Raw genomic sequence first — 27,506 nt, forward strand, 5'->3', positions numbered from 1 at the left:
GAGATGTCTGCCCACTGGCAGGTTGACTGAGACTAGCACCTCATTTCACAGAGGTCAGAGAGGAGCTGAGAAGTGGTAATAACATTCAGTCACTACAGATGTGTTCCATGGTTGAGCCAGTAGCCTGCTCAGTATCTTGTTATGGATCCCTTTGCCATGCCACTTTAACTGATCTCAAAGTTTTCTAAATGCACCTTGATTCCTTCATCGTATACCATGCTTTGAAATATCTGTTTCATAATGCTGCACTTCTGGGTTGTTTGTTACATGTTTTTCTGGTTTAGTACACAAGATCTGTGATCTCTGCACTTCCCTTAGCTATAAAGGCTTAGCAGGCAGAAAGGATTTGAGAGGCTGCACTTAACCTATAAAGCACTAGTGCAATGTGTCATTGTAGTTTTAAGTTCAGCACTGAAAAAGGCACACTTTAGCATAATTACCCTGCCTATAGCAGCCCAATAAACCATGGAATTATTGCTGCACTGCAAGTTCATCCTAAGGGAGAAGTAAATACCCTGTGGTCTGGATCTGATAAACTACTAACTGTAGCAGAATGCAATTAGTCTTTTCAATAACAAATGTTACTAATGGTGACACCTCATCTGTTTCATGCACACATAAATGCATAACAAAGGCATAATTTTCATAGTTCTTTAACTTCCCCCTCCTCCTCATCTTGCACTTTGTCATCAGAAGGGTTAGGGTTGAGTTCTTTTTAATGAAAAAGAAACTATTTTTCACTTTTTATTGGACTAATTGAATTTGCAGAAAGACTCCAATACATTTTTTGTTCCTGATATATTATTAAGTAAAGTCATACGGCAGAATGGATGAAAAGACATTTGAGTATTTGAAATATGATCATAAAAGCCAGCCTTTCATACACTTAATTAAACTGCTGTCTTTAATTTTGAATGCATTATTTCCACACTGGACTGATAATGTCTTATGCACTGCCCTTCTTATCTTTCCTTGAAGTCAGTAATATTAAAATCTGCCTTTTGAAATTAAGAAGCCAACAGCATTATGAATGTACTGTTATTATGTCAAATGCAGATATGGCTGCATATTCTCAGCCATGCTAATGATTCACTATCTTTGCATGGCTTATGGGCCAGTCAACTATTACGCACAAAGAGAGAGAAAGGAAATTGCTTCTGTCCATTTCAATGACTTATTCTCTGTTTGGTTTATTTACAATGATTTAAACAAAACCTTTTGGTGAATTTTGAAGACCTCTAAGAGAAAAATAAGCAAATGTCAAGGTCATAAACTGAAGCTTGCTAACATTCTCGTCATTAAAAATACAACAATAAATGAATCAAGGAAAAATGGTCACTACATATCCATTGACAGCTTATGACTTCCATAAATTTGACAGTATTATGCCTTTGAAATAATTCAAAAAAACCACGATCTCAAGACAGCTTTGGTTTTGAAATGAAAGATTTCCATAGCATATTTTAATTCTGAAATAAAATTTCTCTTAATTTGTATTGTAAAACCTTGCAGCTGAAAGCAGAATTAATGTGTAAACCAAGACATAAAGGCGTCTGTCCAGCAACCCTTGGTAGCAGCTTTTCAAAAGAGCTCAGCTCCCATTTTTGAACTAAATTGGCCATTCCTCCTAGGGCTGAACACTTTGAACCTTTAGTTGCCTCCAAAGGCCTCTCTGTCCATTTGGGAAAGAGAGATTTTCAAATTCTTGCTGTTCCAGACAATAGATCAAATCATGCCCTATGGAATTCTCAACTACTGTTGGTAATCTGTTTGTCACTTGTTGCATCATACAACAGCAGTAGCTATTGCCTAACTAAAGCCTCCTTTTAGAAGTTTTGAATGCAGTCTAATGCCAGGATACAGAGACATTACTGGTCCATTACTGATCCAGTTCCAATAAGTGTATCATACATTTCCAAATGCAACATGTTTTAAGATGAATCTGTACTTTTTCCTATGCTTGTCATAGTATATTCCAGCTACGCCACTTGTGGGAGCCCTAGAATCTGTAACACAAGGGACTGTTGCCAGAAGACGTAGATTTTAAACTGGATTTTAGTAGTATCAGTATAAATGATCATGTTGTTACCTTTATTTAAAAAAAATAATTTAAAAAGAAATATTATAGAAACACATACTTTGCAAACTTCCATACGATTGAAGTTTAATGAAAAGCCACGCAAAATTATACAATAATTTTAAGTGTAAAGTCTTAAATTATAAGACCTCTGAAGAAACACACAGCCAGGAAATTTGAAAACTGGCATTTGATTTTGGTCCAAAAAGTTCCCATAGGAATCACGATGGCATTTAGACATCTAACTACTCAAATGAGGCTGCCAATCAGGTAGTTAGTTTCTTAAAAAGATACCAATTATGCACAATGATGGCCATGGACTAAGATGACATTTCTCTTAAGTATCAAGACTTGCATTAAATGGCATGTCTAACAAGCAATGACATGGTTGAATGGCTGATGATGCATTTAATCTGAGCATAACATTTTTATGGACATGAAGAGCCATTTCATGTTCCACTTTCTAGTTTTTCTACAGAAATGTGATGGTTTTGTGTATGGGTTTCTAATATGGCTGAGCTGTGCTCTATGAAATCAAAGACAGTATCTAGACGGATTTGAAGCCAAATGAAGATATTGCCTGTCAGGGTACATTCAAATACCAACAGCTTTCATGTAATTGAAATGAGAGCAAATATACAGAGTTAGGAATTGCTGCACAGCAGGTGAGATGTGTCTCACACAACAAGAAGCCAAACACCCTTAAGAAGTCAATGAAAGTCGAGGACTTAATTTTGGGGGGTATCCAAAGGGAAATTCATCATATGACTGAGGGTTCTCTGCATAGCATCCTGGTCCTTTGCATGATGTAAACATGCTTGCACTGCTACCTTGTTTTCTTATTGCTACCACCATAAAAGACTGAAATAAGGATCCACACCACATGAGCATGTAAGTGCACAATCATATCTCAATGTCTGACCACATCTTGTGCAGGCATATCTACAGACACTTTAAAATAGTTGGTGAAGGCCTAATAACTATGCAGCCTCAAATCATTAAAATAAAATCTGATTTTATATGTTTTAAGACAGTGTGATTTTCACGAAGCATTTCAAGTTCATACATTTTTTTTCACTTAATGCTAAGGAGGTCTTGGCTACACAGGTACCTGGGTCACATCAACCTGTTATTTTCACATTCAGTAGAGTTCTTCTCCACTAACTGAGCTCTATAAATAATAGAAACAGTGGGAGAAACAATTTAGGCACTTCATTGTTGAAATCACAACAGTTATCATGCTTAGACACTATATTCTCTTCTAGGAGTGCAGCTGAGCATGAGGGTAGTTAAAAGTAGCTATCCATCTACACTAAATAGCCAGTGTGTGCTTACAGAAGCCGGTCAGAAACATTGTTCTGAACTGGCAGCCCATTTTCAAGATGGAAGTTGTTTAAAGGTATCTCAAAGACAAAAAAAATCTCATGAAGCCTTAACCCTTTTCTTCCAGCTTTCCCTTTCTGATTTGCAGCAAATCTCAGGTTTAACCCAAATGTCACTTATTACATTTTCCAAGCATAAAAATACATATTCAGAACTTAGAAAATGAAAAAGTTTAAATGTTTGTGATTACCATGAGTTTAGATTACCCTTGAAAATGAAGATGCATATTCCTTGAGAACATATCCAAGTAAAATGATTGCTTGAACTTTGCTGCTTAAAATCACATAATTTGGTCAACAGACCACCCAAAATCAACGAATTAAACTGATGTTATTCATTCTACCTTGAGCTTTCTGAATTCTTAAGTTTTGAAATCCCTCTTTGGAATAACTGTAATGTATTTTTTGGTATTTTTTTTCCTTTTAGAATTGGGTCTTTATAATATTTTTATTTTAACATTCAAAGGATATGATAAATTAAAGAAATTGGGCATAATAAGAATATTTGTTCAGGTAAATAAAATTTTATTCAGTTTGTGAAAACCAAGAGGAAAATCCTCAAGAAATATTTTCTATTTTAGTTTATTTTTTTTTTAGTTTGACACCAAACTTGACTTGATCTAAAATAGAACAAGTTGCACGAGTGAGAATAAGACTTGTGAAACACAAAAAATGTACATGCTGAATGAAAATGAGATTTGAATACATTAGATGAAATTAAGTTTACTTGTAAATAATATAATTTGTTTAGTGGCACCACTAAGGAACAAAGTGTTGATAATCAACTAAAGAAAAATGCCACACACACAAATCAAGAAGTGTTAAGATTGGGAGAGAATGAGAGTGTATGTCTTCATTCATTTTTAAAAAGTTCACATAACGGAATCAAAGTCAAACACAGGGAATCTTCCCTGTTTAAAACCCCAGTGGTTTGTATCTTGGCCATTACAGCAAAGGGATATTTATGTAAATGCAACATCAGAGACCTTGGATTCTGGCACCATTTATCAAATTTATAAAGAGGAAAAGTCAACCATTCTAAAGAATCCAGCTGCCACCCAGATCTAAGGCACAGTATTGCTCAAAGGCAGAACAGCTTTTAGGAAGAATGGAGTATGAACTGTGCCTTTTCACATGCTCATTATGAATGGTGAAAAGACTTCTGTAATCATTTCTTCTTATTAAATTAAGCTCAGAGCATCATCAAATTAATACATATTATCTATGCCCTCCCACACCATGATGCAAAAAAATTAAAAAGCCATTTAATTCCTAGAGCAAGCAATAGGACATCCATTGACATATGGATTCTCTCTCAAGAGAGAGAGTGGTAGAGTGGAAATTCATTTATTCTACTTTTTACTAGAATATTTATGGTTTACCACTAAGGAGCAGTTTTTAATTCACTTGCACTATCACTTAGGTAAGTCAGAAAGCTCAATTCCAAACTTTTTTTCCTGCTGCTTCTTTTTTACTGGCTAATAAAGCTACATAGATACAAAATGAGTGAGCAATTACAGGGAGAACAATTTTTCTTCATATTTGAGCAGGGAAAAAAAAAGCCTTTGATAATGTGGGTTTGCTAGTTTCTGGCACAATTACCTTTCCTCTGAACCATCATGAATAAAACCTTATCTCTTAAAACTTCTATAAACTACATCTGAATCACAGTCACATTGAGGTCAATTTGGAACTGGAATGGTGCTACAGAATTTCCTTCATTTTACTCCTATGTAACTAACAGTGAATTGTAGGACTGACTAGGTTCTCTCCTTAGATATGGATTTTTTCACTAATTTCTCTATTTTCAGCTTCATGTTTGCCAGAGAATACAGCAAGAAAGGAGAAGTAGAAAGAGTGGAAAAAACATATTAGAAGGTCCCAAATTGTTTTGCATAGCCATATCATTAAAAAGCATGAAGCATTATTTCTGGCAGTCCATATATAAGTATAATAATTTATAGAGAGAACACGTCAGCCTTACCACATACTGCACTGTCTGTCTGCATAGCTCAATTTCCGCCCCCTCCCTCATGGATTTTTTTCCCCTGTCCATATGCCGTTTTTCTAATCAGAAAATGTGTGTGTACTAGGTGATTTGGCAGCAGGTACCCTCACTGCAGGCATAAATCCCATTCAGATAGGTGTATTCCATCACAGTTTTTCTTCAAGGTGAAATCTATTAATGGTTCAACCAAAGTAAATTGAAGCAGAATACTGGGAAGATTCTAAGACTTGGTTGTGCTGCTCAGATTCTGACATATTTGAAAACTGCTCTTATTAATGCCATATACTGACATGTATAGAAGAGGTCCCAAATTTCCCATGAGCTGAAATTTCCTATGCATATTCTGTATGTATTGGCATATAGTTAGTTTTCAAAATTTATGAAATAAATAGTCTTTAAATGTTACAATCCTTCATTTATTCACTCAAATAATATATGCAGATCCTATTTTTGAGTAATCACATTTCAAAAAAGCACAGCTCTTTCAGCATATCAAATCGCAACTGACATTTTCCATCCGTCTTAAATACTGTTTTCAGCATTCTAATTTCTTTTTCTAATCATGAGTCCATGATGACAAATTAAAACAATATTTTGTGTGCAATTCATATTTTACTGAAATTTAAAATGGCAAGAAAAGGATGAGTATTCAATTTATTTTCTCTTCTTCATTAATACAGCAATTAAGATAAGGCATATAAAACTGGCTTAATAGGGTTGCCATAGCAACTAATTGCCTGATTTCTTCTAAAATAGCATGTTTTGGGTGGAATGAATCTTTGGTAATTTAATTAGGTGCACCAGAAAGCAAGAAGACAGGTTAGATACATGTAAGGTAAAGTTCTAATTGCAAATTGTTGCACATCTCTTTGTTACTGCATTTTTTTTAGATGTTGTCTGTTACCACTCATAACAGAATGATAACTTTTCTTTTCAATAATTAGGAGTATTGAGACATGCACAATAAATGAGATTTGGAATTGCTTGAGTGTAGTTCAGTTGGTCCTTGGGAACAATGAAAAATGTGAAAACTAGACCGTGACTCTCTTCTTCCTCATTTTGCTTTGCATGGGCATCAGGGAATTGAAATAGTGCCACTCAACTTACTAATTTACACATACACAAGTGACTACAGTCCTAAAGCAGTATTCAAGTTGGTTATTTTTAAAACCGATTGATGCAGCTCAAAGGAAACACTGAAATCACACCAGTCTAGAATCACACCTTTTTATAGCCCTCCATATTTCTTAACCTTTACCTTGCTCAAATGCATATATTCCATTAAATAGAGGCTACTACTCCTGGAGATTGTTTCCTGTGGCTCAGCCTTCCCGCTGGACATCCTGCCTGTGGACGACTGCCATGTAAAAGCTCATAATGTCAAACTCTGGAGATGGTGATGTCATGTAGGGAACAAACCACTTTCAGAAAAGAAAACAGTTGCTTCCACTCATACAGTATTGCTGTGAGAAACAGTGCTTACTATGGCAATTAAAGCTACTTCAGTTAAAATTTTGAACCTGTAACTCCATCTCTGGGTATCTCTATTTATTATAGCCATCCCAAATACCCCAATATTTAACAGACTCTGTAGGACGATGCTACAATGTGGTTACGCAGTTTTCTCAAACTCGAGTGATTTCTTGTCTGCATTTAGCATGTTTGTTTTATGGATATAATCCCAATAACTGTGTTGTATGCTTGTGATATTGCATTGTTTTTAGTGATTAAAATGTTAAATGCAGGAAATAAAATTATCACCATTATTGGCACTTTTGCTAATTGAATGAAACCTCTTATGTTTTCCAAGTTTGTATAAACCTGACTTTGTCCTATTATGAGCTCATTCTCAGATTAAACACAGTTCATGACTTTTTAATGTGTTAACTCTGCTTCATGATATTTCGTACTCGTGCTTAATTTCTTCTTTAATAGACCAGAGACTATGTCTACACAAGTCTGTAATAAAAAGTTTTCAAATTTAAAGACACTACCTTGGCCTTTATTGAAATCAAAAGTACAGAGGAAATTAGGATGTTCATTCCGAAATGTACTTTGAAAAGTAAAATTTCCCCAATAAAAGGTCAAATTTTATTATCTGTAAAATTAATATTGTGTCCATTAAATTTGCTCTTACACATTGTTTCAATTACATTTGGGAAGGTGCAGGAACTGTTTAGATCAGAAATAACATAATTCATACTTAACTGCCTTTCTCTGCAGTTAATTTGATAATGCTGAAAAATAATATCATGAAGTTCAAAAAGAATATCACAAGCAACTAAATTATTTCCTGCACTGGAATGACTCAATTTTCTATGGTCCATTCGTGGTTACTGTCCTGGTAAAACATATTTTTGTGATTTACTGAAAAAAGATAAAGATGTGATGAATTTGTATAAAGAACTACCAAAAGTAAAGCTCCTGTTATTACTTCTGACAGAAAATCTTCAACATTTTACAAATAGAAAAATGCCCTGGCACTTGTCCCTTGCACTGAAGCATAACAACAAGAAGCCAGTGCCTGCTGAATCCAATGACAGATTCTCTATTGACATCAGGGAAAGGGTATGAAAAAATATACTACTGTGAGTTTTGTTTTCAGCTGCCTCCAAGATAGCACACGAAAGTCAGGTCATTTTAAAAAGAGGTGATCATGGAATATGATGGGATCGCAACATCTTTTCTGTGATTCTATTACCACAAGTGCTGTGAATACTAATAGAAAAAAATAATATATTTTTAACTGGTTTAGTGTACATATAAGGTCCTTTAGCAAGGTCTAAGGTCCAAAGTTTTATATGATTTTAGAACCTAACCTTATAATAACTACTATTAAAAATCAGCGCACAACTCACAGAAACCCTACCATGGTAAACATCATGTTTGCTATCCCTTATACTGACAATTAACAAGGTTAACTGCCGAAACTCCTGCTAGTGCTGTGAGAAACCAAACTCGGGGGAAGATGGATTAGCCATTGTTGATGTGGCTACATGGAGACCTCTAACTGAGCTGGCTTCTCTGGGAAGCCTCACAGGAGCCATTCAGTGCTGGACCTGGGCTGAGGTGCTCTGTGTTATGCTTGGAGCTGCATTGGGTACCATTTCACTGTGCTGTACGCTGCACCGGACGTGACCTGTGATTTCTCCCATTAAGAAAAGAAAAGTCTATGGCAGCTCAGACTTCCTCAGTGCATAAGCCAACACATCTCGGATTTGACTTGGAGATGAGAGGCCAAAGGAAAAAATAACCTACTTTGAATGTTTCTGAGAAAGGCATCATCTCTGATTAAGTATGAGGGTTTTATTCCCCCCTTTCCTCCTTTTTCAGCCCAAGTCTGTTAGCCCAAGCAGATTACTTACTTTACTGGAAACACCTCTGAATTTTCAATTTGCCACCCTATCTCATTTGGCAATTCTTAATCCTGCCTTCGGGTGCCCTCTCACAGAAAACTGGTATTAGGCTGCACTTGCTGACTTCAAGAGATTTGCAGTTAGTGGACAATGCAATGCAGTTTTAAAGAGAATGTATGCAGTTATGTTCAATCTGATTATTTCCTTTTTAAGCTAACATGAGCTTCTTTGAAAATGCTGAAAGAATTCTGTATTCATTTCACATTATTCTACCACAATTTCGCTTGTCATCTAAAGTAATATTCCTTTTCAAGGTGGACACTCGTTATGACGGCTAGAAAAATGTAGTGGGTTTCACAGCTCTGCTAGTGAGCATTATCAGAGGCCTGGAAATAAGTTGGGGAACACTTTCCAGGGATGTTATCAGTCCCAGTCATAACTGCATAACATTGTGGTGAGCAGAGCTAAATCCAGTTGGCAACCAGTCACAAGTGCTGTTCCAGGGCTCAGTTTTGGGCCGGTCTTGTTTGATATCTTTATCAATGATCTGGATGAGGGGATCGAGTCCTCCCTCAGTAAATCTGCAGATGACAGGGGGATCCGTACAGGCTGGATCAATGGGCTGAGACCAGTTGTATAAGGTTTAACAACACCAAGTGCTGGGTCCTGCAGTTTGCTCACAAACATACCATCCAGTACTCCAGGCTTGGGAATAGTGGCTGGAAAACTGCCTGGTAGAAAAAGACCTGGGGGTGCTGAAGGTCCACTGGCTGAACATGAACCAGCAGTGGTCCAGGTGGCCAAGAAGGCCAAAAGCATGCTGGCTTGTTTCAGAAATTGTGTGGCCAGAAGGAGTAGGGACATGATCATGCGCCTGTACTCAGCACCGCTGAGGCTGCACCTCAAATCCTATGTTTGCTTTTGGGCCCCTCGCTACAGGAAAGACAATGAGCTGCTGGAGCAGTTCCAGAGAAGGGCAACAAAGCTGGTGAGAGGTCTGGAGCACAAGTCTTATGAGGAGCAGCTGAGGGAACTGGAATTCTTCAGTCTAGAGAAGAGTAGGCTGAGGGGAGACCTTATTGCTCTCTATAACTGCCTGAAAGGATGTTGTGGTGAGGTGGCTGTTAGTCTCTTTTGCTGTGTAACAAGCAATAGGATGAGAGGAAATGGCCTTAAGTTGCACCAGGGGAAGTTTAGCTTGGATATTAGGAAAAATTTCTTTACTGAAAGAGTGGTAAAGCATTGGAACTGGCTTCCCAGGGAAGTGGTGGAGTCACCATCCCTGGAAGTGTTCAAAAAACCTGTAGATGCGGCACTTCGGGACATGGCTTAGTGGTGATGTTGGGCTGACGGTTGGACTTGGTGATCTTAGAAGACTTTTCTTGCCTTAATGACTCTATGATTCTATGCAGGGGACAAGGCAGACTCCCAAACCTAGCTGTGAAATCAATTATAAAACTTCCTTGGCTGCTTTAGCCAGAGTATAGACTGAGACTTCAGACTGGCAGCACCTGCGTGGAAAGAGAGCATTGTTCCCTCTACAAATGGAAGCAATCAAATGGCAAGCGGACAATGTGTGAACTGAAGCTTGCCTGTCTTATCACAGGCCTGGCCTAAGTGAAGCTCTGTTCTCCAGCAGGCCCCAAGCACCACTCTTTTGTCCAAGTGAGACCTGAGGCAAGTACCTGTGTATGACTGATATTGAGGTTGGAGCTCCAGAGGAGATCCTGCTCCTTTCAACTCCCACAAATTCCAATCCCACATATTTATACAGACCAGTAGAGAATTTTTCTGGTTTCCAACCTGCCTCTAAGCTTAAAGTTTCAGAAGCTATTTGCCAATTAATCCAGGGGTGATAGAGACCACAAGGTTAATAACAGCTATTTAAGTTCCGCTATTTATTGCCACTTCCACACGTGGCTGAGCTACATACAGTGAAGTAGCACAATACTCCTGAACGATCATTATTAACACCTTAGCATGACAGTACTAAATGCACACATGTGGTTTCTAATTACTTCATTCAAAGAAGTCAATAATGTAGGAGTAGATTAGCTCTTGCTCTAGCAGTACTGCAGAATTACAAATAAACATAGTAACAGCTGCTCAGAGGCTGACTCGGTACCTCAACTGAACAGGACTCCTTTCCTCTAACCCATGTAAAATATCTTCTCTTGCTCTGCCATTCAAAATACAGACATTCTTTCCTTGTCTCATTTTTCCAGTACAGAAAAAACTCTGGAATTTAGGATGGTCACCTAGCAGCGAGGTTTTTGATTTAGAATAGATGAGCAATGTGTGTCAATGCCCTAAGCACAACATAAGAGTGTATCCAAAAATCTACTTTCATTCAAGCTCATTTCCATGGTTGGTAACATTCAGCTTCTTGTTTCATCTGTTCTCTTTGATGATATCTGGCTCCACCTTTAAAATATCTGCAACTTTGTCTCTCAGTAATATTATCCTGAATCTTTACTTTCTTTGCAAGATGACATTTTCTAGTGTACCAGATTTTAAGATGCTTCTAAAGAATCTGTACCCGATAGCAAGTAAAAGACAGAAATAAGTTTACTGCTAGATTTTTCCATGGAAATTTCCAAAGAAAAATATGTGTATGAATATACAAGTAAAACATCATCTCAGCAGAATTTTTTTCTTTTATACTTAAGGCGATATTTTTTTTTCCTGTCAGGCCCTGCAAATGTTCTCAGAGTCATGTGGTTACAAAAATGTAGAATTACTCTCCTAAAAAGAACATTTTACAATTCATCACCAGGGCTAAACCAGCTGCAGCTGTGAAAAAATGTTAGCACATTAGCTGTTCTATTACAGACAAATCTTTTATTTATTTTGTGCCTTTAGCTCTGGAGATTTGAAACATTCAGGATTTTCTCTTTCTTCCTCTGCTCCAAAGTCACTCACTGAATTTTCACTAGATGGTTTGATTTTGATTAAATATGACAGAAAGAACTTTAATCCACACAATATGTAAAAAATATTGCATTTTAACAAGGATTTTTACATGTTTTTATTGTCACTATAATTGTATAGAATAGGATTCAGCATATCAGGGATGAGTTTATTGGTATTTAGGTGCTGGAGGCTTACTAACTACTCAAGTATTATGAAGACATTAACTCTGGTAAAGATGATTAATTACTTTCCAAGAGTGAACATAGACTATTTGCATCTAGCATTAAGATCTCAGTGTAGGAATAAATGAGAGAGATGTAACCTTAAACCAAAGCTGTTATAAGTTTGAAGTTAATTCCTCTCCTTTCTATTTGTCACAATGATCTCAAATACTTTCAGGTGGCCACCTAACAAACTGCTGAATAGAGTGCTTAACTTCACACTTGCAGCTTTCTCAACAGGAAATTTCAAGCAGGGAAAAAGTCGTAAGCTTTAATGAATGCGATCCATAATAGTTACTCACCACTGTCTATTGCCAGAAAAAGAGCAGTGTATTTGTCATCCTTAACGTAAGGAGATTCCCGATCCAAGACAGCAGTGGTGCCAATGGTACCATTGGTAGGATTAATTTCTAGCCAGCCCGCTGGATCCTTGTAAATCGAATACCTAAAGAAAAATACATTAATTTTAAACAAATTATATTTCTAGACATAAAACTATTACATTATTTAAAAAGAGTCTTTACACTCACTGGCTTTCACTCTTAATACTTAAAAAATAAAATTTAATCCTTGTGTCTGCCTTCCCTTTGAGATAGTTCATTATTTTTAGGTTTACCTGACAGACAGAGAAGTTTGAGACAATTTCTTTGGATCCCAAATCTTAGTACAGAAATCACTATTTAAAACATTATGTAGGACCTGTTACCTACTGCTGTGCTGTGTAGCCGGAGTACCTGAGCACTTTCAATGGATCACTGCACCAATACAGGTATTTATATACTTCATAGATCCTCTAAGAGTCCTCCTTTTTCCAGAATAAAAATTCTGTCTGGAATTGAAGTTATGTTTTTAGCTTATTTTTTGAGTGTTCATTTTTTTCCTTACAGTTAGCTATGTTGTGTCATGGTGGAAGCGTAATAAATTGTGGGTTATGGTAGCAAAAAGAGAGTTAGACTACAGATTCGTTAGGTCTAATGGGAGCTGGTTGTATGCCTACCCAGTTTGCCTACATTTGTTCTAGAGTCTGTTATCTGTAGTTTTCTGCTTCTGATGATTTTAAATAGATGCTCAGAATATTGGAACAATTCAACTACATATGTCTTGTCTAAATAAGGATTTGAAAATGCTGTCTGTCAAGATCTCTCTATTCAAAATTCACTGTTGTGCTCTCTTTACGCTAATCAGCACAAATATTTAGAACCTGATACTGGATATATATAGCGATATTGTGGAGTCTGTGCACTAAAAACTGCCCTACTTGACTGAAGTAATAAATGTAAGAATGTTCATGGCTAATTCTATACTCAGTTAGACGTATTAAGTGGTGTAACAACACAGAACTGAATTAACTGGTACCAATTCCCTCTCCAATGAAATGTGTTAATATTTTAAACCAAAACTCCAATCATATAATCAATACTTAGTATAATAACCTGTTTTTCTTTTTTGTAGTGAATTGTTATAGGTCATAAACAGCCATACAATCTTCTATAGACATTTTAAAACATAAGAAATTGACATGAAACCTATTATTGTTTAATGAATATGTGCCTAGCCAGTGCCTCATAATGGCATTCATCTGAAAGGTGTCCTGTGTGATAATGCTGCCAAAAATAATTTATCAGTGCAACTGTTTCCTGAGGGAATAATAAAAAATAACTATTTGTTAAGGAGGTAAAAATTACAGTTGCTAGAAGAGAAAAAGAATAAATTGCAGGTCAACAAATAAAGATATGGTGTCACTTAATGCTCATTTCATCGTCTGAGTCTATTGTGCCTCCTGAAAAGTAGAAAAAGATGTTGTCCCTCTAGCAGATTGTTAAGGAACGTCCACTATCATAGCTAAAAACAAGGGGGCAATGTGCAGCTGTCCTTTCCAGCTGCCTCTGATCCCCCCAATCCTCGTTTCAGACCTCGCAGTCCTATATAACTTGTGTTTATTTATTGTCCAGTTATTTTGATCAGGCAAAGTTTGAGAACTTTGGATTTTTGCTGGGATCTCAGAAAAGCAAGGCAGAGCCACAGCTCTCAGCCATCAGATGCCTGAGATAGCCAGTAGTGTTATCCATGATTCATGTAGCAAATTTTACTCTGTTTTGATCAGGTCTGATCATCAGCTGAAGGTAAAGGAAAAACAAAAGCAAATTACTCAGTGCATGGCTCAAGCTTAAATTCTGTCAAAATGGCTCTGTAAAAGGTATTGAATGAACTGAAGAATGGATCTCTTTCAACCCTCATCCCAGGAAGTTCCTCTCCAACATTTGAAATAATGCCATAGGAAGGTGTCCTTAAGCAAGGATGTTTGGTTTTTTCTCATGTAAGTTAGGAAAGATTAGAACAGATTTGAGTTATAATAGTTTTTGGATGATAAATTTTGGGACACAGACACCATACTATTCAGCAGGAAAAAATTGTTAAAAAGGGAAAAGCTCTGAGCAAATTGGTTTCCTTGTGCATAAATGAGGCAGTGCACATACTGAGAAATACAGGCCAGAAACACAGACATATTTTCCCAGCCCACAGTATCTGTTATAATTGGATTAGCTGGAGGCAGAGCAAGTGTTGAATTTATGCCTTCGAAAGCACAGGGCTCCAGAATCCCTATAAATTTGCCATGTGAGCCACAGGTCCATTTAGATAAACTATTCTAGAAAATGACGTTATACTTCAGAGGCTGATAAAGTACTCGTATTTCAAAAGAATGGTTGTCCAAAACAATAATACAGAGCTTTGTCTTAATTGCTTTTAGCAGAAAGCCTTCTCTTAATTCATCAAATACCTCTCACCAAAAAAATCATCAGTTGACTTAATATTTCTTTGGTGTACCTCCAGGGGAAGTGATATCATCCTACAGAGGATGAACATGGCTAATTTCAGAGGTGCTAATAGACTCCACTGTCCACATGACTGCTGTTCTTTACACAGTCTTTGCTTCAGGCTTGAAAAATGCAACATCCTCACGGCTGCAGAACCAGATTGACTTTTCCATGGTACATAGGAACACACTGGTGTTCAGGTGGCCAGGTGGGAATCAAAACTTCAATACATATAGCCTTGGAAAATTCCACATTTTTATAAGCAATTATTACGCTGAAATAAACTGAAGGACAAATTTGGAAACCAGAACCTTTTGGAATTTATGAGAAAAAGGCACAAATACTCAAGATACTTGACTTATTCATGCTCCCACAAAAGTCATTCAGAGTTTCATCGCTGTCTTCCCCAGGAGCAGAAATTATCCCTTAAGGAATAAAAAGAATCAAAGGCAAATGCTAGTGAATTGTGAGACATTCCATCAACCCAGCGTATCCTTCCACTTGATAACCATTTAAACATTAATCAATACCTGAGCTTTATCTCCTGCAAAAATGACTTACTAGAATAGTAACAATGCAGATCATTATTTCATTTCACATATTTCTTTTTTTATTGTTGGGTTTATATCTTTGCAACTCAGGTATGCAGAAAAATATGAAACAAGGGCAGCCTAAACAATTCCTAGTCTATTGTAAAACTGCAAATTCTCAATTAACCCCAAAACAATTTAAAAAGATTCAACACTTCTAAAGTAATGAGAATTTAAAATGGATTGTATTATCTTCCCTGATTGCTCTACAAAGCACTGTTGGCTGTGCAAATAAAAAACTGAATTGTATAACCTGTGATTTGACACAGGATATTGTAAGAGTAGTGCTTTGTCTTTCCAACTACATTTTTTACTCATTGTAACAGTATATTGCAGTACAGTTAAGATGATTGTTCTTTATTCTTTTTTTTTTTTTGAGGGCTGTGCTAGCAAAAGGTTTAGAATAGGCTCATTAAGAAAAGCACTATAAAAAAAGTAGAAGTGTAGAATACGATGTTTCACTTCCTACTTTTGACTTCAGTGGGATCTGTTGATTGCACAGCAGTTTTGAAATTCAGACCATTTTTTATGTGCTTAAACATGAACTTATGTGCCTGCATGTACCTACTTAGTTTTGAAAATCATAAGTAAATCAATACTTTTGCATGGATGTAGACAAAACTTTTCTCTAGTGTGCCAATTACTGTTCGTTTTGGACTTATTTTACACGGCAGCAGTGAAATCTAGTGCTGCTTTGTGGATTTTCTTTATTTCGTTTTTTACTTTTAAACTGTGCTAACAGCTTACAGTTCCCAAGGGCTTACATGACAACAAGGGATGGGCAAGCGCGTATAACCTATTTTGATTGTGACCTCCTTGCACTCGGTTCATGTCCTTACATTATCTATAAGCCATGTATTGCAAAGGAAGCCAAAAAACCACAATTCCCTTAGACTAGAAATCACTTACTGCAAAGTTTAAGTATGCACCTTAAATATAGACCTACAAACATGCAGAAAGACTATAGATGCAGAACAAGAGAGCACAAATCAAAATATGCACTTGGCCTATTTGGTGCAGAACTAAAATAAAGTAGCAAATATATGAAAATATTTAAAATTGCTAAGTGGCATCTTCTACTCCTTGTAATACAGGAAAATAATTCAGAGAACATCTTCTGGGTTTGCTAACAGATGTGCATGGTGCCAGTGGCTGGCTGCTTGATTAGTGCAGAAGATCGTTATACAGAATAGTGGTGATAACACGGACATAGAAATCTAATCAGAGCCACAACCTTGCACTAGTCACAAAAAGAATTTCACAGCCAACAGTGTGATAGCCCAGAGTGTCACAGGAGAGCAGCCAGACATCTAGGCAGATTCAGGTGCTGCTCTTGGCAGGGGCTTCCAGAGGGTTGTATTTGCCAGATTTTTCCCATGTGGAATCAAGAGTTCTTGGTTTTCACACTATTCAAGTCAAATGATCAGCAGGGAAGGTAACTTTGTATTGTCTATGACTAACAGAGAACTTCCCCTTGCCTCTGAATGAAAAAATCTCTAAACACAGACATTACATAATTTTTAAGTCCAGCCAATATTAAATTCACCTCATTATATCAAGTCCATCTGAACAAACTCAAGAGCGACTACTTCTGGAAGAAGATTCACAGGTATTTGGGAGAGACAAACGTAGAAATTACAGTATAATATACAAGTCCACGTAAACAGTGGTGGTTCTAAGAGAAAGATGAAGCCCTTCCCAAAACATAAGTATAACATTAAAAATCTGCATGAAAACTACATTGTACTACATAGGCTTTATGTACAGATTTCATGATGTAGAGCTTTAGAGAACAACCTGCTTCCCACCATGCTCCACCTTTTCCACTGTGCTGATTACCTTTTGCTTGCACTAATTATGGCAGCATATGGTACCACAAAGAGTAGAAAGAAAACCTTATTGCAACACAGCAACTCTCCATCTGAAATGTACTCCAGACTCATTAATGATGACACTGTGCAATTTTTCTGCTATTTGACTACATGATAACAAAGGTATTCCAGCTCCCACACGGTTTTAGGTTATAAGCTTCAGGAGAGCAACTTACATATCATACATGTACATTAAGAGCCTTGCCCAGCAGGGTCTCTAATTGCTAACCCATGCTGAAGGAAAGTAGTAATAGTAATTCTCTAAAATACATGATATCTAACGTTCTCTAACTATATTAACATTTGGGTTTGCAAAGGTATTTTTTATGCCACTGTTAGGCTTTTTTTTTCATTTAAATAATTTGTGTCAGTAAAGGCATTAGAAGAGTGGCTTTGAAATAGTTGTGGGTTTTTGCTTTTGTGAGATATCAATAAACAATGTTGATGAACAAAATGTACTCATTTCAAGGGGTGAATGAATACACAGGTTTGCTTTCCATTTTATACCTAGGTATAAAGCTGCTGCCTAAAATCTGCTGCTAGATCCCCTAAACACTCTGTTTTACAGGTCAGTAATTCAAGATTCATAGTCTCTGTGTTCAGTGTGAAGAAGCATGACCGAATAATATAAAGGAGGCATTATTAAATATAAATTAATTCACCATATTAACAAAAAAATCTGTTTATGAAAGAGAGAGATTGCCAATGAAACTCATATTGACCTATCACATAAGTTTAAAGCAACTACCAATAAGCAGTTCTGTGGAAAATCAGTTATTCAATAAGGATTCTAATGTCTATTTTCAATGCTTTGTTATGAGCTTTCACGTTTTAATACCCAAATACATTTTTCTTTCTTTATGACTCTTGAAGAGCTTTACAATTTCTATCGATCCATATGACAGGATGTCTTCACATCCTTCTTTGTGAGGTAGACTCAGAGGCTGGTGTCTTGCTGTTCAATTTGGCAATGCCTTCATCTGAACCTACATGTGAGCATTATACTGTTTCACATCTCCTTCAACACCCAGAAACGATCTGTAGTTTGACAAAGTGCCAATGCCAACCACTCATCTCCAGCACAGTGGGCATTGGTCTGCCCTAACAGTTTTGTGTCTTCTTGTGCAACTTCTTTCAAACAAGTGCATCCAGACAGCGTTGTCAGCACTATAAAATCCCTAGTATAGGCACAACATAACAAAAAATTCAACATAACTCTGCTGTTGCTTAGGGTGTTCTCTAATGCGGGCATAAATGAATAATAATTCAAAGCTAGGCTGTTTTATTTTCCATAATTTATTAGCAATTCAAATAGCACTGCCTGAAATAACAAAAGCATGTCAACAGGTAAATGGCTTTGTATTAGAAGAGAGAGGCAAAAACTGATCGGTACTGTTTTTCATACCTACACACAGTATATTGCTGTTGGCAAGTGGATCCACAATTCTACTCTGACACTTGCTAAATTCCCTGTTCCACATTGCCTTCAACACACTGCTCCCTTCCTGAGCGTGTGGGCCTTGTGCTTCCTGAGGGAATGCACCAGGCAATTTCACTCTATAAATAGACATATTGGCTGCTCAATGTGCTGTTTGAAACAGGCCTACGGTTTGTACACAGGAGACTTGGCTACAAGGTGATTCAAGTAAGCACGTGACAGTTGAGGATCCAGAGTAACAGTTTGGGGGAGCTGGTAACATTAAGCATTATAACACAGCTAAAGAAAATCCCTGTTGAATAATGGCAGTTGGTTTGTCATCCAATGTATAGGGCACCCATAAGATGATATGAGACAACATGTAGCCCTACCAAGTCAGCCAGCTGGATTGTTTCTTTAGTTGTAGCATTTTTCTTTTCACATCTGTAATGCGAATCAACAGAAAAAAAAATCCTGCAGTAAGCTCAGTGCTATCAATAACAACCGGATAGGAGCACTAGCTAAACCAGTGTCCAGAAGAGGCTACAAGGGTGGTCTGAGGGCTGGAGCACCTCCCATACAAGGACAGGGTGGGAGAGTTGGGTTTGTTCAGCCTGGAGAAGAAAAGGCTCTGAGGAGATCTTATAGCAACTTTCCAGTGCCTGAAAGGGACTACGAGAAGGCTGGGGAGGGGCTGTTCACAAAGGCCTGTAGTGATAGGACTAGGGGCAATGGGTATAAACTGGAGTGCGGCAGATTTAGACTAGACATAAGGAAGAATTTCTTCACTATGAGGGTGGTGAGGCACTGGCACAGGTTGCCCAGGGGAGCTGTGGCTGCCCCATCCCTGGAGGTGTTCAAGGCCAGGCTGGATGGGGCTTGGGCAGCCTGATCTGGTGGGACATGTCCCTGCCCATGGCAGGGGGGTTGGAACTAGGTGATCTTTTATGTCCCTTCTAACCCAAACTATTCTATGATTCTATGATTTATAGCTACTCCAGATATCTACCATCATTCTGTGGACACAACCTAAAAAAGCATTTCCATTTACTAAGGACTAAAAAGCAGCGGGAGGATTTCATATCACAGGGAAAACAGAAGTATGAGTCCTTAAACATAGAATCTTACTGAGACAACATGTAAGCATTTGTTAATCTCAAAAGCTACGAGCCACGTTACACAGGTTATAAGAGAAATTTGTAACAGAAACAGGACTAATAGCCCATTAAAGGGCTTTTTCACATCTTTTCTATTTAGTTGCATAAATGTACATGTTTGTTACTAATCTTCAAAGCTTTCAGAAGCTGTCTTCTATATGGCTAACTTTGTTATTCTACAGAACGATCACTGACAATTTTTAAGATCTGTTTTGAATCTTAAACCTAACTGCATCTGACCAAAACCGCAATGTACTTGTATCCCTTGTTAACACACTCTATTAACACAGAGTTAAGAAGCCCACAACAATCTTCAAAAGATGCTATTAAAAAGTTTGAAAGGAAAAGAAATCTAAACTATTGCCTGTTTGTACTTTCCATTCCCCATATCTGACTTACACACTACAGATGGCAAACTAAGCATAGTTAACCATCTTTTCCCAATAAATATATGATCATACAAAACTCACAGTTTTGAATTTGGATTAAAATGCTGTTACTAAAAGTATTGCTGCATGCTAAATGTGCACTAGGCTGTAAAATATCTCCTGCAGTGGTCTCCTGCAGAGATTTGGATATGCTCAAATTACTTTGGATAGATTCTTTAAAATAAAAGAATTAAAATATACAAATATATTTGACTGAAATATCCTATTATTAATCAGAACAGATATACCATTAACAAAATATAAAAACTGAAATAAATCACACTTTCTGGTGACATTATTGAGATAGGTATTAGGTCAGATGCGTTTTTAAAATCACTGGAAGACAGAGGATTTATGCAATAGTTATTTTTCAGCTTCATGGAACAGATTTATGGGCTTGCAGGCTGTCTAAATTTTCACAGGCTAGAAATGTCAACTTAGAGTACAATTTCAAAAAAATAAATTAAAATCCCCATCAATGTTGTGCCACAAGTCACTCTGTGCAATTTTGGTCACTGGAAATTCATGTTTGTCTTTGATAAACTGGAAAGAGTCCAGGGTGAATTCATTAGCTACGCACTAGCGCATAGCTTAGCTCTGCAGGTTGGACCTAACAATCTTTGTAGTAACTGACTGCAGCAGTTTCTTCCTGGGTGATACTGAAGTGTCTCTCAAGTTCCTATGAGTTTATGTACAAATATACATACTTTTTTCTAAACCTACCTGAGCAGGCATCATACTCTCCTGGCCTCAGTGCCAATCTGGCACATGAAATAATGTCCTAATCCCCACCCAGGTGCATGTGTATCTGTTAGAATGTGCAGCAGACAAGATGTACACAACACTAAATTCACTGATGCTGCACAAGACTGATATCTGATTCTTTTTAAGGCTTAAAGTTTTTACACATTCATGGTTTGGTCAGATGTTTACTCGTAATATCAGTTTTCCATTGATTCAGTCCTAAGAGAAACTCACTTCAGCATGTTCCAAAGAAATGTGTATTTTACTGAGAATCAGAGCAGGAATGGTGTGGCACAACAGGGCTGAGAACACCTCTGTAAAAGGTCAGCAATTTTTGCTAACACTCCTCTATGTGTTATAAACACAGAATATCCTTTGGAACAAGTTTCCATTTGAGTCTTCTGCTTTCAGTCACCCTTTCAGTTTATAATATAAATAATATATAGATACTTATAGCAAGAAAAGTCTACCCAATATTTTGGAGGACAACTTGTCTTTGCTACAGCCTTTCCTGGCTGGTATCTGTTTTGTAAGTCACAGGAAAGTCTGCTCAAAATGTAAACCAGATGTTTCTGAAATATTTCAGGTCTTTGGGTTTTTTTTCTTTTAATTTTTACAGATGAAAGTGTACTTTTTTTTTGATAGAACATATTTTAAAAGCCAGATAAAATAATACAATGGGCACTCTGGACAGTACTTGGTCTCTACCACTACGCCATTATACTTAGAAACACTGCAACATTCTATTTCAAGCTTACAAAAGTAAAACTCCAATTTAAAATTACAGTTAAAAAAAATCAGCTAGAAATAATAAAAATTAATTCCTCTTCCCACCAGATAATATTTTCTACAAGCAACAAATCTTGGCAGGAATGATTTTGCTTAAAAATAAAACAAAATGAACAAAAACAAGAAAAAAAAACTTGCTCACTTCAATCTTTTTTGCACTTAACTGGGCTGCGATATAAACATTGTTTCATATGGGTGGGAGGAGAGCATAATGCTGAGATATCTCTATTTCTTGCCTTCACTTAGAGCTGACTGCAGGCCCAGCAGACAGAATTAAGTAGCATACCTCTCACAGAAATATTTTTTGTCTCATTCAAGTAAAGATGAAGTATTGCCAATACAGGCAAATTGAAGCATATGGGAGAGCATAAAAGGTCAAACGAGAGAGCTTCAGCCACTCATCTTTACTACTGATGACAGATCGATATATATCCAATGTCATCTCCTGCTGCTCACTGAATCAGAGGGAGCACAGTAGAAATTTGAGTCTGTTATAAAAAGAAATATTGGAGCTATTCTGCATCAGACTTAGAAGGCAACGAGCTCCTGTGCTTATACACTACTGACCAAGCATTTTTCAAGCTAGGGGTTTAGTCTCATAGATTTTAGGACTGGAAGTGGTTCCTCTGCCCCAAGGGAACAGTTTGCAGGGCTGTGGCCACATTACAGATGGTATTTGTTTCTGTTTCCATCTGCAGGGCACTTTTAAAATTATGCACCCCACCTCACCATCTGAGCAAAAAGATTCATCGTTTCAGCTTTATTTTGCTTGTCACATCAATGATTTAGCAGGTTGGCTTTCATCACGATTCTCTGTCTACAATGACATGATCAAAACAGAATGAAAAATTAGATGAAATTCAGATTCTAGTCCCCTGCCACTAGGAAATATCAGATGAGAAAATGGTTGACTAATTAGTTATTTGTGTGGAGAAACAGTAGGAGTAAAACCCTTGGTAAACATGAGGAAAGTAACAGGAGAGGCATTGCAACTAGAATAACAAAACAGCCCAAACACAAAACCTACAGCTATTAATCAAATGAAAAAAAAGCCTTAATAATTAGGCAGTTAAATAAAATGTTATGAAAATGAAAATATTTTTCGTTATTGCTATACAGTCTTTCAAACTTTTCTCTATACCAAGATCTAATTTTCAGGGTGTTTTTTTCTTTTTTCCTTCTGGACAAAAAAGTGAAATGAAAAAAATCCACAAACTCATTTATGTATTTTTTAATCAGAAGTGATTAGAGCTATGGTTAAATGATCCCAGAGGCTATAACTATCTGAATAATTCCTAAAGCTAGGGAATAATACACCATATCTGGGACTAACATGCTAGTATAATCAGGTTGTTACTGTTAGAATAATTGTCGACACATGCAAATCAGTATAAGTTTTTTTCATTGTAGCAATTGTGCCTCAAAAGCTAATCAGAGTGAGGTGAGCTTGAGGTTCTTTTATAAACTACCTAGAGAAGGTTTTGGCAAAAAAAACTCTATCAAATTTCTGCACATGCCAGCTCTCTGCAACTGTGCTTCCACAGCTTCTCCCACTGCAAATGCTTTTGCTGCTTTCTCCTTCAAGCAGGGGCCCTAGTAGCTCTTGAAAAGATAGGAAATTTTTCATTAGAGGCCAGAAGATTCTCTACTACAATGTTACTGCTAAACACAGCTGTGAAATAGCACGTTTCTACAGATTCAATGTGAGATATTTTTTCTAAGTGATGGGCAGAAGAAAATTGAGAAGTGGTTTATTACTGTGAAGCTGTGGTCTATCTGGATCGGTACAACTCCTGTTGGACTGGGGATCCTCCTGCCAAGAACTGGCTCGCCCCAAGGTGGGATTACTTCTGCCAGCTGCCATAAACCCCCAGGTGAATACTGAAATCACAAAGAAAACAGCCTCATCTGGATGCGCTCCCCAAAAAGGCCAGACAATGGAGCCACGAGTCGCAGGCTTGAAACCCGAGCCTGCGTGATACAGACATTCACAAGATCCAGTCCTGGTCCCTATTAACATCTATTAACTTTGGGACTCATCTCATAAGGAAGGAAGGGAATTAATGTTTCTGCAAATTAATTTCCAAGAGGAAAGTGTAACAGATTGGTGAATATGCTGAATAATCATTTTAGCACAGTTTATGTCCTGTGCCAATCTCAGGTGTTCGTAATACGGATGGCTTTCAAAACAGAGGTTAGTGCAACAGGCATCCCCTGTGCATCACTCATCTGTTTCTTTCACACTCGCCTCTTTTGTTTCCCTCTTGTTGTCTTTTTCCCATCAAAACTTTTCAAAGAATTACAGTCCAGTACAAATCTAGAAGACATCAGGACCAGGGTATCACAGAGATTAGAACTAACTCCTTGTCATCCTGAAAACAGTTAAAGTCTAGAGCTACCTTAGGCCATTCTCCCCAACACCAGAGGAGCAAGCAATACCAAGGAGGACATCTTCTTTTAATTGATTCCTGCAGATTTAGCAGAATGGCTTCCTTTGGTACTAAACATGCACAACTTTTCCCATTAATTACAGATGTTTATTGGGAAGAGAAGTCTGTTCACAAATGACACAAATGGAAAGAATAGTGCCTAAATCTAAACATATACAAGTGGGACCTTTGAGACTGCAGTTTCTGGCTATCTTCAAGGCAAACAAAATTATTAGTAGCATGACTTTATCTTATTCCTTACTACATGTAGCATTTTTTGCCTCTTCAGTGCTAGAGAAAACACTAGGAAAGAGTGCATGAACTATGAATTTCATACAGATTAAAACTGAAATGCTGCTATGATATATGTGAGGGAACCTACACTGGAATTTGAAAGTGGAAAAAATATGATGTATTATACCATGCTCGTTAGTAAAGAAAATAATTAGCTCCAGCAGAAGGTTAAACTATGAACCTAAAGGTGGAAGATGATGCTTTTGTCAGTGTTTTCCTTTTTTTAAAGACTACAACTTTTACTAAATAAAAATGTGCTGGATATTTATGAACAATGTCATTATTTTCATTTTATATTAATATCCTGAAAAAAAAAGGGGGGGGGGAGGGGACAGGACAGAGCATGAGCTACAACAGAAGTCAGGAATTAGATGCTAGCCAAAACAGAGTAATAGTTCCAAATAAAGGAATCTTTTGAATCGTTAACAAAGTTGAAAGAGAGTGGAAACATTCCCGAAGGGACAGTTACTTAAAAGTTAATGAGATCTTAAAAATGTGGTAGCTTCGTGAAATCCATTCAACCACAGAAAAGTGAACCATAGCCACAAATCCTGAAAATAGCAACAGGATAGAAATTTTCTCAGAAAATAAGTTCTGGACTCACAAACCTCAACCCTGAAATCATGAGACAACATTAGTTACAGCTGTGAAAGAGGTGCCACAAAGGAAACTTCTGCTCAGTCTGTCAAGTTAAAGTCAGGAACAATAAAGTGAAAGGTTCTCAGCAATGAAGAACAAGAGTCTGAGTCTCTGTCTTGGATAAAGTGGAAAATACTCATCCCTTAAACCAGAATGTAAAGTATCTGCTATGAAGAACACATAGCCACAGTAAAGGACAGATCCAGTGATGCGTGGAACGGATAGCACATCAATCATGGCAATTTGCTTATTCTTAACTAACTCAGTGAAGCAAAAATTTCATTATAAAGGCCAAATACTTCAAACAAAGTTACTTGAGACCTGGGTCCTAATTCCATGAGATTTGACTTCAAGGAAAAAAAGAAGCTCCCTTGGCTATTTCCAGTATTGTAAAAAAATTACATAAAAGTATATTTGCTATGATGAACCAGCATAAATATTTCCAGTAGCTTTTTCTTAGCTTAGCAACAAAAGACAAAGATAAAAGGGACCAGCATAAGAAAAGACAAAATTTAACACATAATAAATTGACCATGCAATAAGTAGCAATTCAGAAAGAAAATCTGTGAAGAAGCTGATACTGCCAGAAAAAGTAATGAAAGTAGTTTCCTTTGCTGATGGAGCTGGGGCACTCCTAGGTTGGCTGAACTTGCATAGGACTTATTTCTAAGATTCAGCTATTTCTAAGGTGAGAGCCATTACACAAGTGATGATAGGAGAACAGTAATGTTCTGCTGACTTAGAAAAGCCTCTGAGTTTCTTGGCAGGTTGCAGTTAGGGGCTTGACAGGAAAACCAGCTCCATTCCTACTCGTTTCCTCTCCTTTCCTCATCAAGCACACAATACTGTCCCCTCAGCTCTGTTAAAACTCCATGTATGTGACAGCAGGTATAAAATATGCAGCTGGTGCAGGTTTCTGTCACCAGAAACTCGTTTTCATGAGATATTGGTTGCTAATCCTGTAAGAATGTATTTTCACCTATTTATGAGGCATAATCTTGAATGGCAAAGATCCACATTGGAATCCAGATTTCACCAGAGTAAAAGGAAAACACTAATCCTGGGAGCTGAGCTGAACCTGATCCAGGGAAAAAAGCATGGCTGGAACTTGTTTTTTCTCATATTAGAGCACTGCCTGAGCCATTGTTCATAGTCTTCGCTGAAAGTGGAGCTGATCCCCAGAAGTATATTTCACGTTACCAGTTCACAATAACAACCGAATTAGTTTCTGACATCTCTTAAAGAGGATTTCACGGGTGGACGAGATGCTGAGGGGCATGGTTTAGTGTTTGATAGGAATGGTTGGACTCGATGATCCGGTGGGTCTCTTCCAACCTGGTGATTCTATGATTCTAATGTTTGATGAATGGTTTGACATTATCTAGAAGAACTGGAAATTCTTTTAGGTTTTTATAAAACTGAAGAGCTAATAAATTAATAACTATTTTTCCACAGAAATAGAACTTAACTGACTCCATAAAATGTGTCCTTCCAGTATTATTATTGTGGCAGTTGAGATGTTTTTCTTTTTAGTCTTTTCATTTAGCTTTGTTTAGAAAGAAATGTATTTGTAGTAGGAGAACACGCTGTCTTGATGCTTTTGTACAGTTATGTAGCCCAGAGGAGTTAATACTCACTGGGTACTTTCCAGCTTTGCATCATTCAGTAACAAAGAAGAAAATGGTAGGTGAGAAACTCAGCAGTGTGTGTGATAATGTGAGCATATAATATTCAATAAAAACTAATACTAGGATCCAATGATCAAATATGAAGAAAAAGTCCCATTTATTCCTGGTTAATAATAACACCCATTAAGTTTTCATTTTTTACCAGATGAGTTTGAATATATTATGCACTTCATGGGTGCAGTTCTTAGAGAAGAATATCAATTAATTCTCTTTCATTATTTTTTTTTAGTAATAGGCAATCTCCAATCTATCTGAGGCTTATTTGTCTGAGTACACAGAGCTAAACAAGAAAACATGCAACTGCTTTCTGTCCTAAATCCTGGAGCACTGTATGCTATCATGTCTCATCTTTTCCTTTATTTTAGGACAGCATCTTTTGTTTGTCTAACTCACTAACTTTAATGACTGTGACAAATGTAAAGGGAAGTGTGATTTACCTGTTCTAATCTCTATGAATCAGATTTCCAGCCATTCAAGCTGTCCAAATGCACTTTAAAATCCAGGGACTTTCCTCTTACCTGTCTGGCCTATATAACTTTTCAAGATTGTGTATAACCATGTCTCGGTAGTTTTATTTATAATGTCATCAAGTCTAGGTTGTTGCATTTCTTATCGGTTGCTGTGCTGAGCCCCTCCCCTTACACTTCTTCCTGCCTGTGCCTTCAAGAGATAAAATAAAATACTAGT

General features: G+C 37.1%; 1 protein-coding gene across 2 annotated transcripts in view; it reads right to left on the reverse strand.

The window, feature by feature from the left end:
* CDH13 (cadherin 13) overlaps window positions 1-27,506 on the reverse strand; it is a 447,506-nt gene that overhangs the window by 21,345 nt on the left and 398,655 nt on the right. For both annotated transcript variants that reach the window (XM_069868789.1, XM_069868788.1), the window contains exon 11: window positions 12,260-12,402. In XM_069868789.1, the coding sequence (XP_069724890.1) occupies window positions 12,260-12,402 (143 nt within the window). The remainder of the gene's footprint in view (window positions 1-12,259; window positions 12,403-27,506) is intronic.

Source organism: Phaenicophaeus curvirostris, chromosome 14, assembly GCF_032191515.1.
Source record: "Phaenicophaeus curvirostris isolate KB17595 chromosome 14, BPBGC_Pcur_1.0, whole genome shotgun sequence".
In the NCBI taxonomy this organism is placed as follows: Eukaryota; Metazoa; Chordata; class Aves; order Cuculiformes; family Cuculidae; genus Phaenicophaeus; species Phaenicophaeus curvirostris.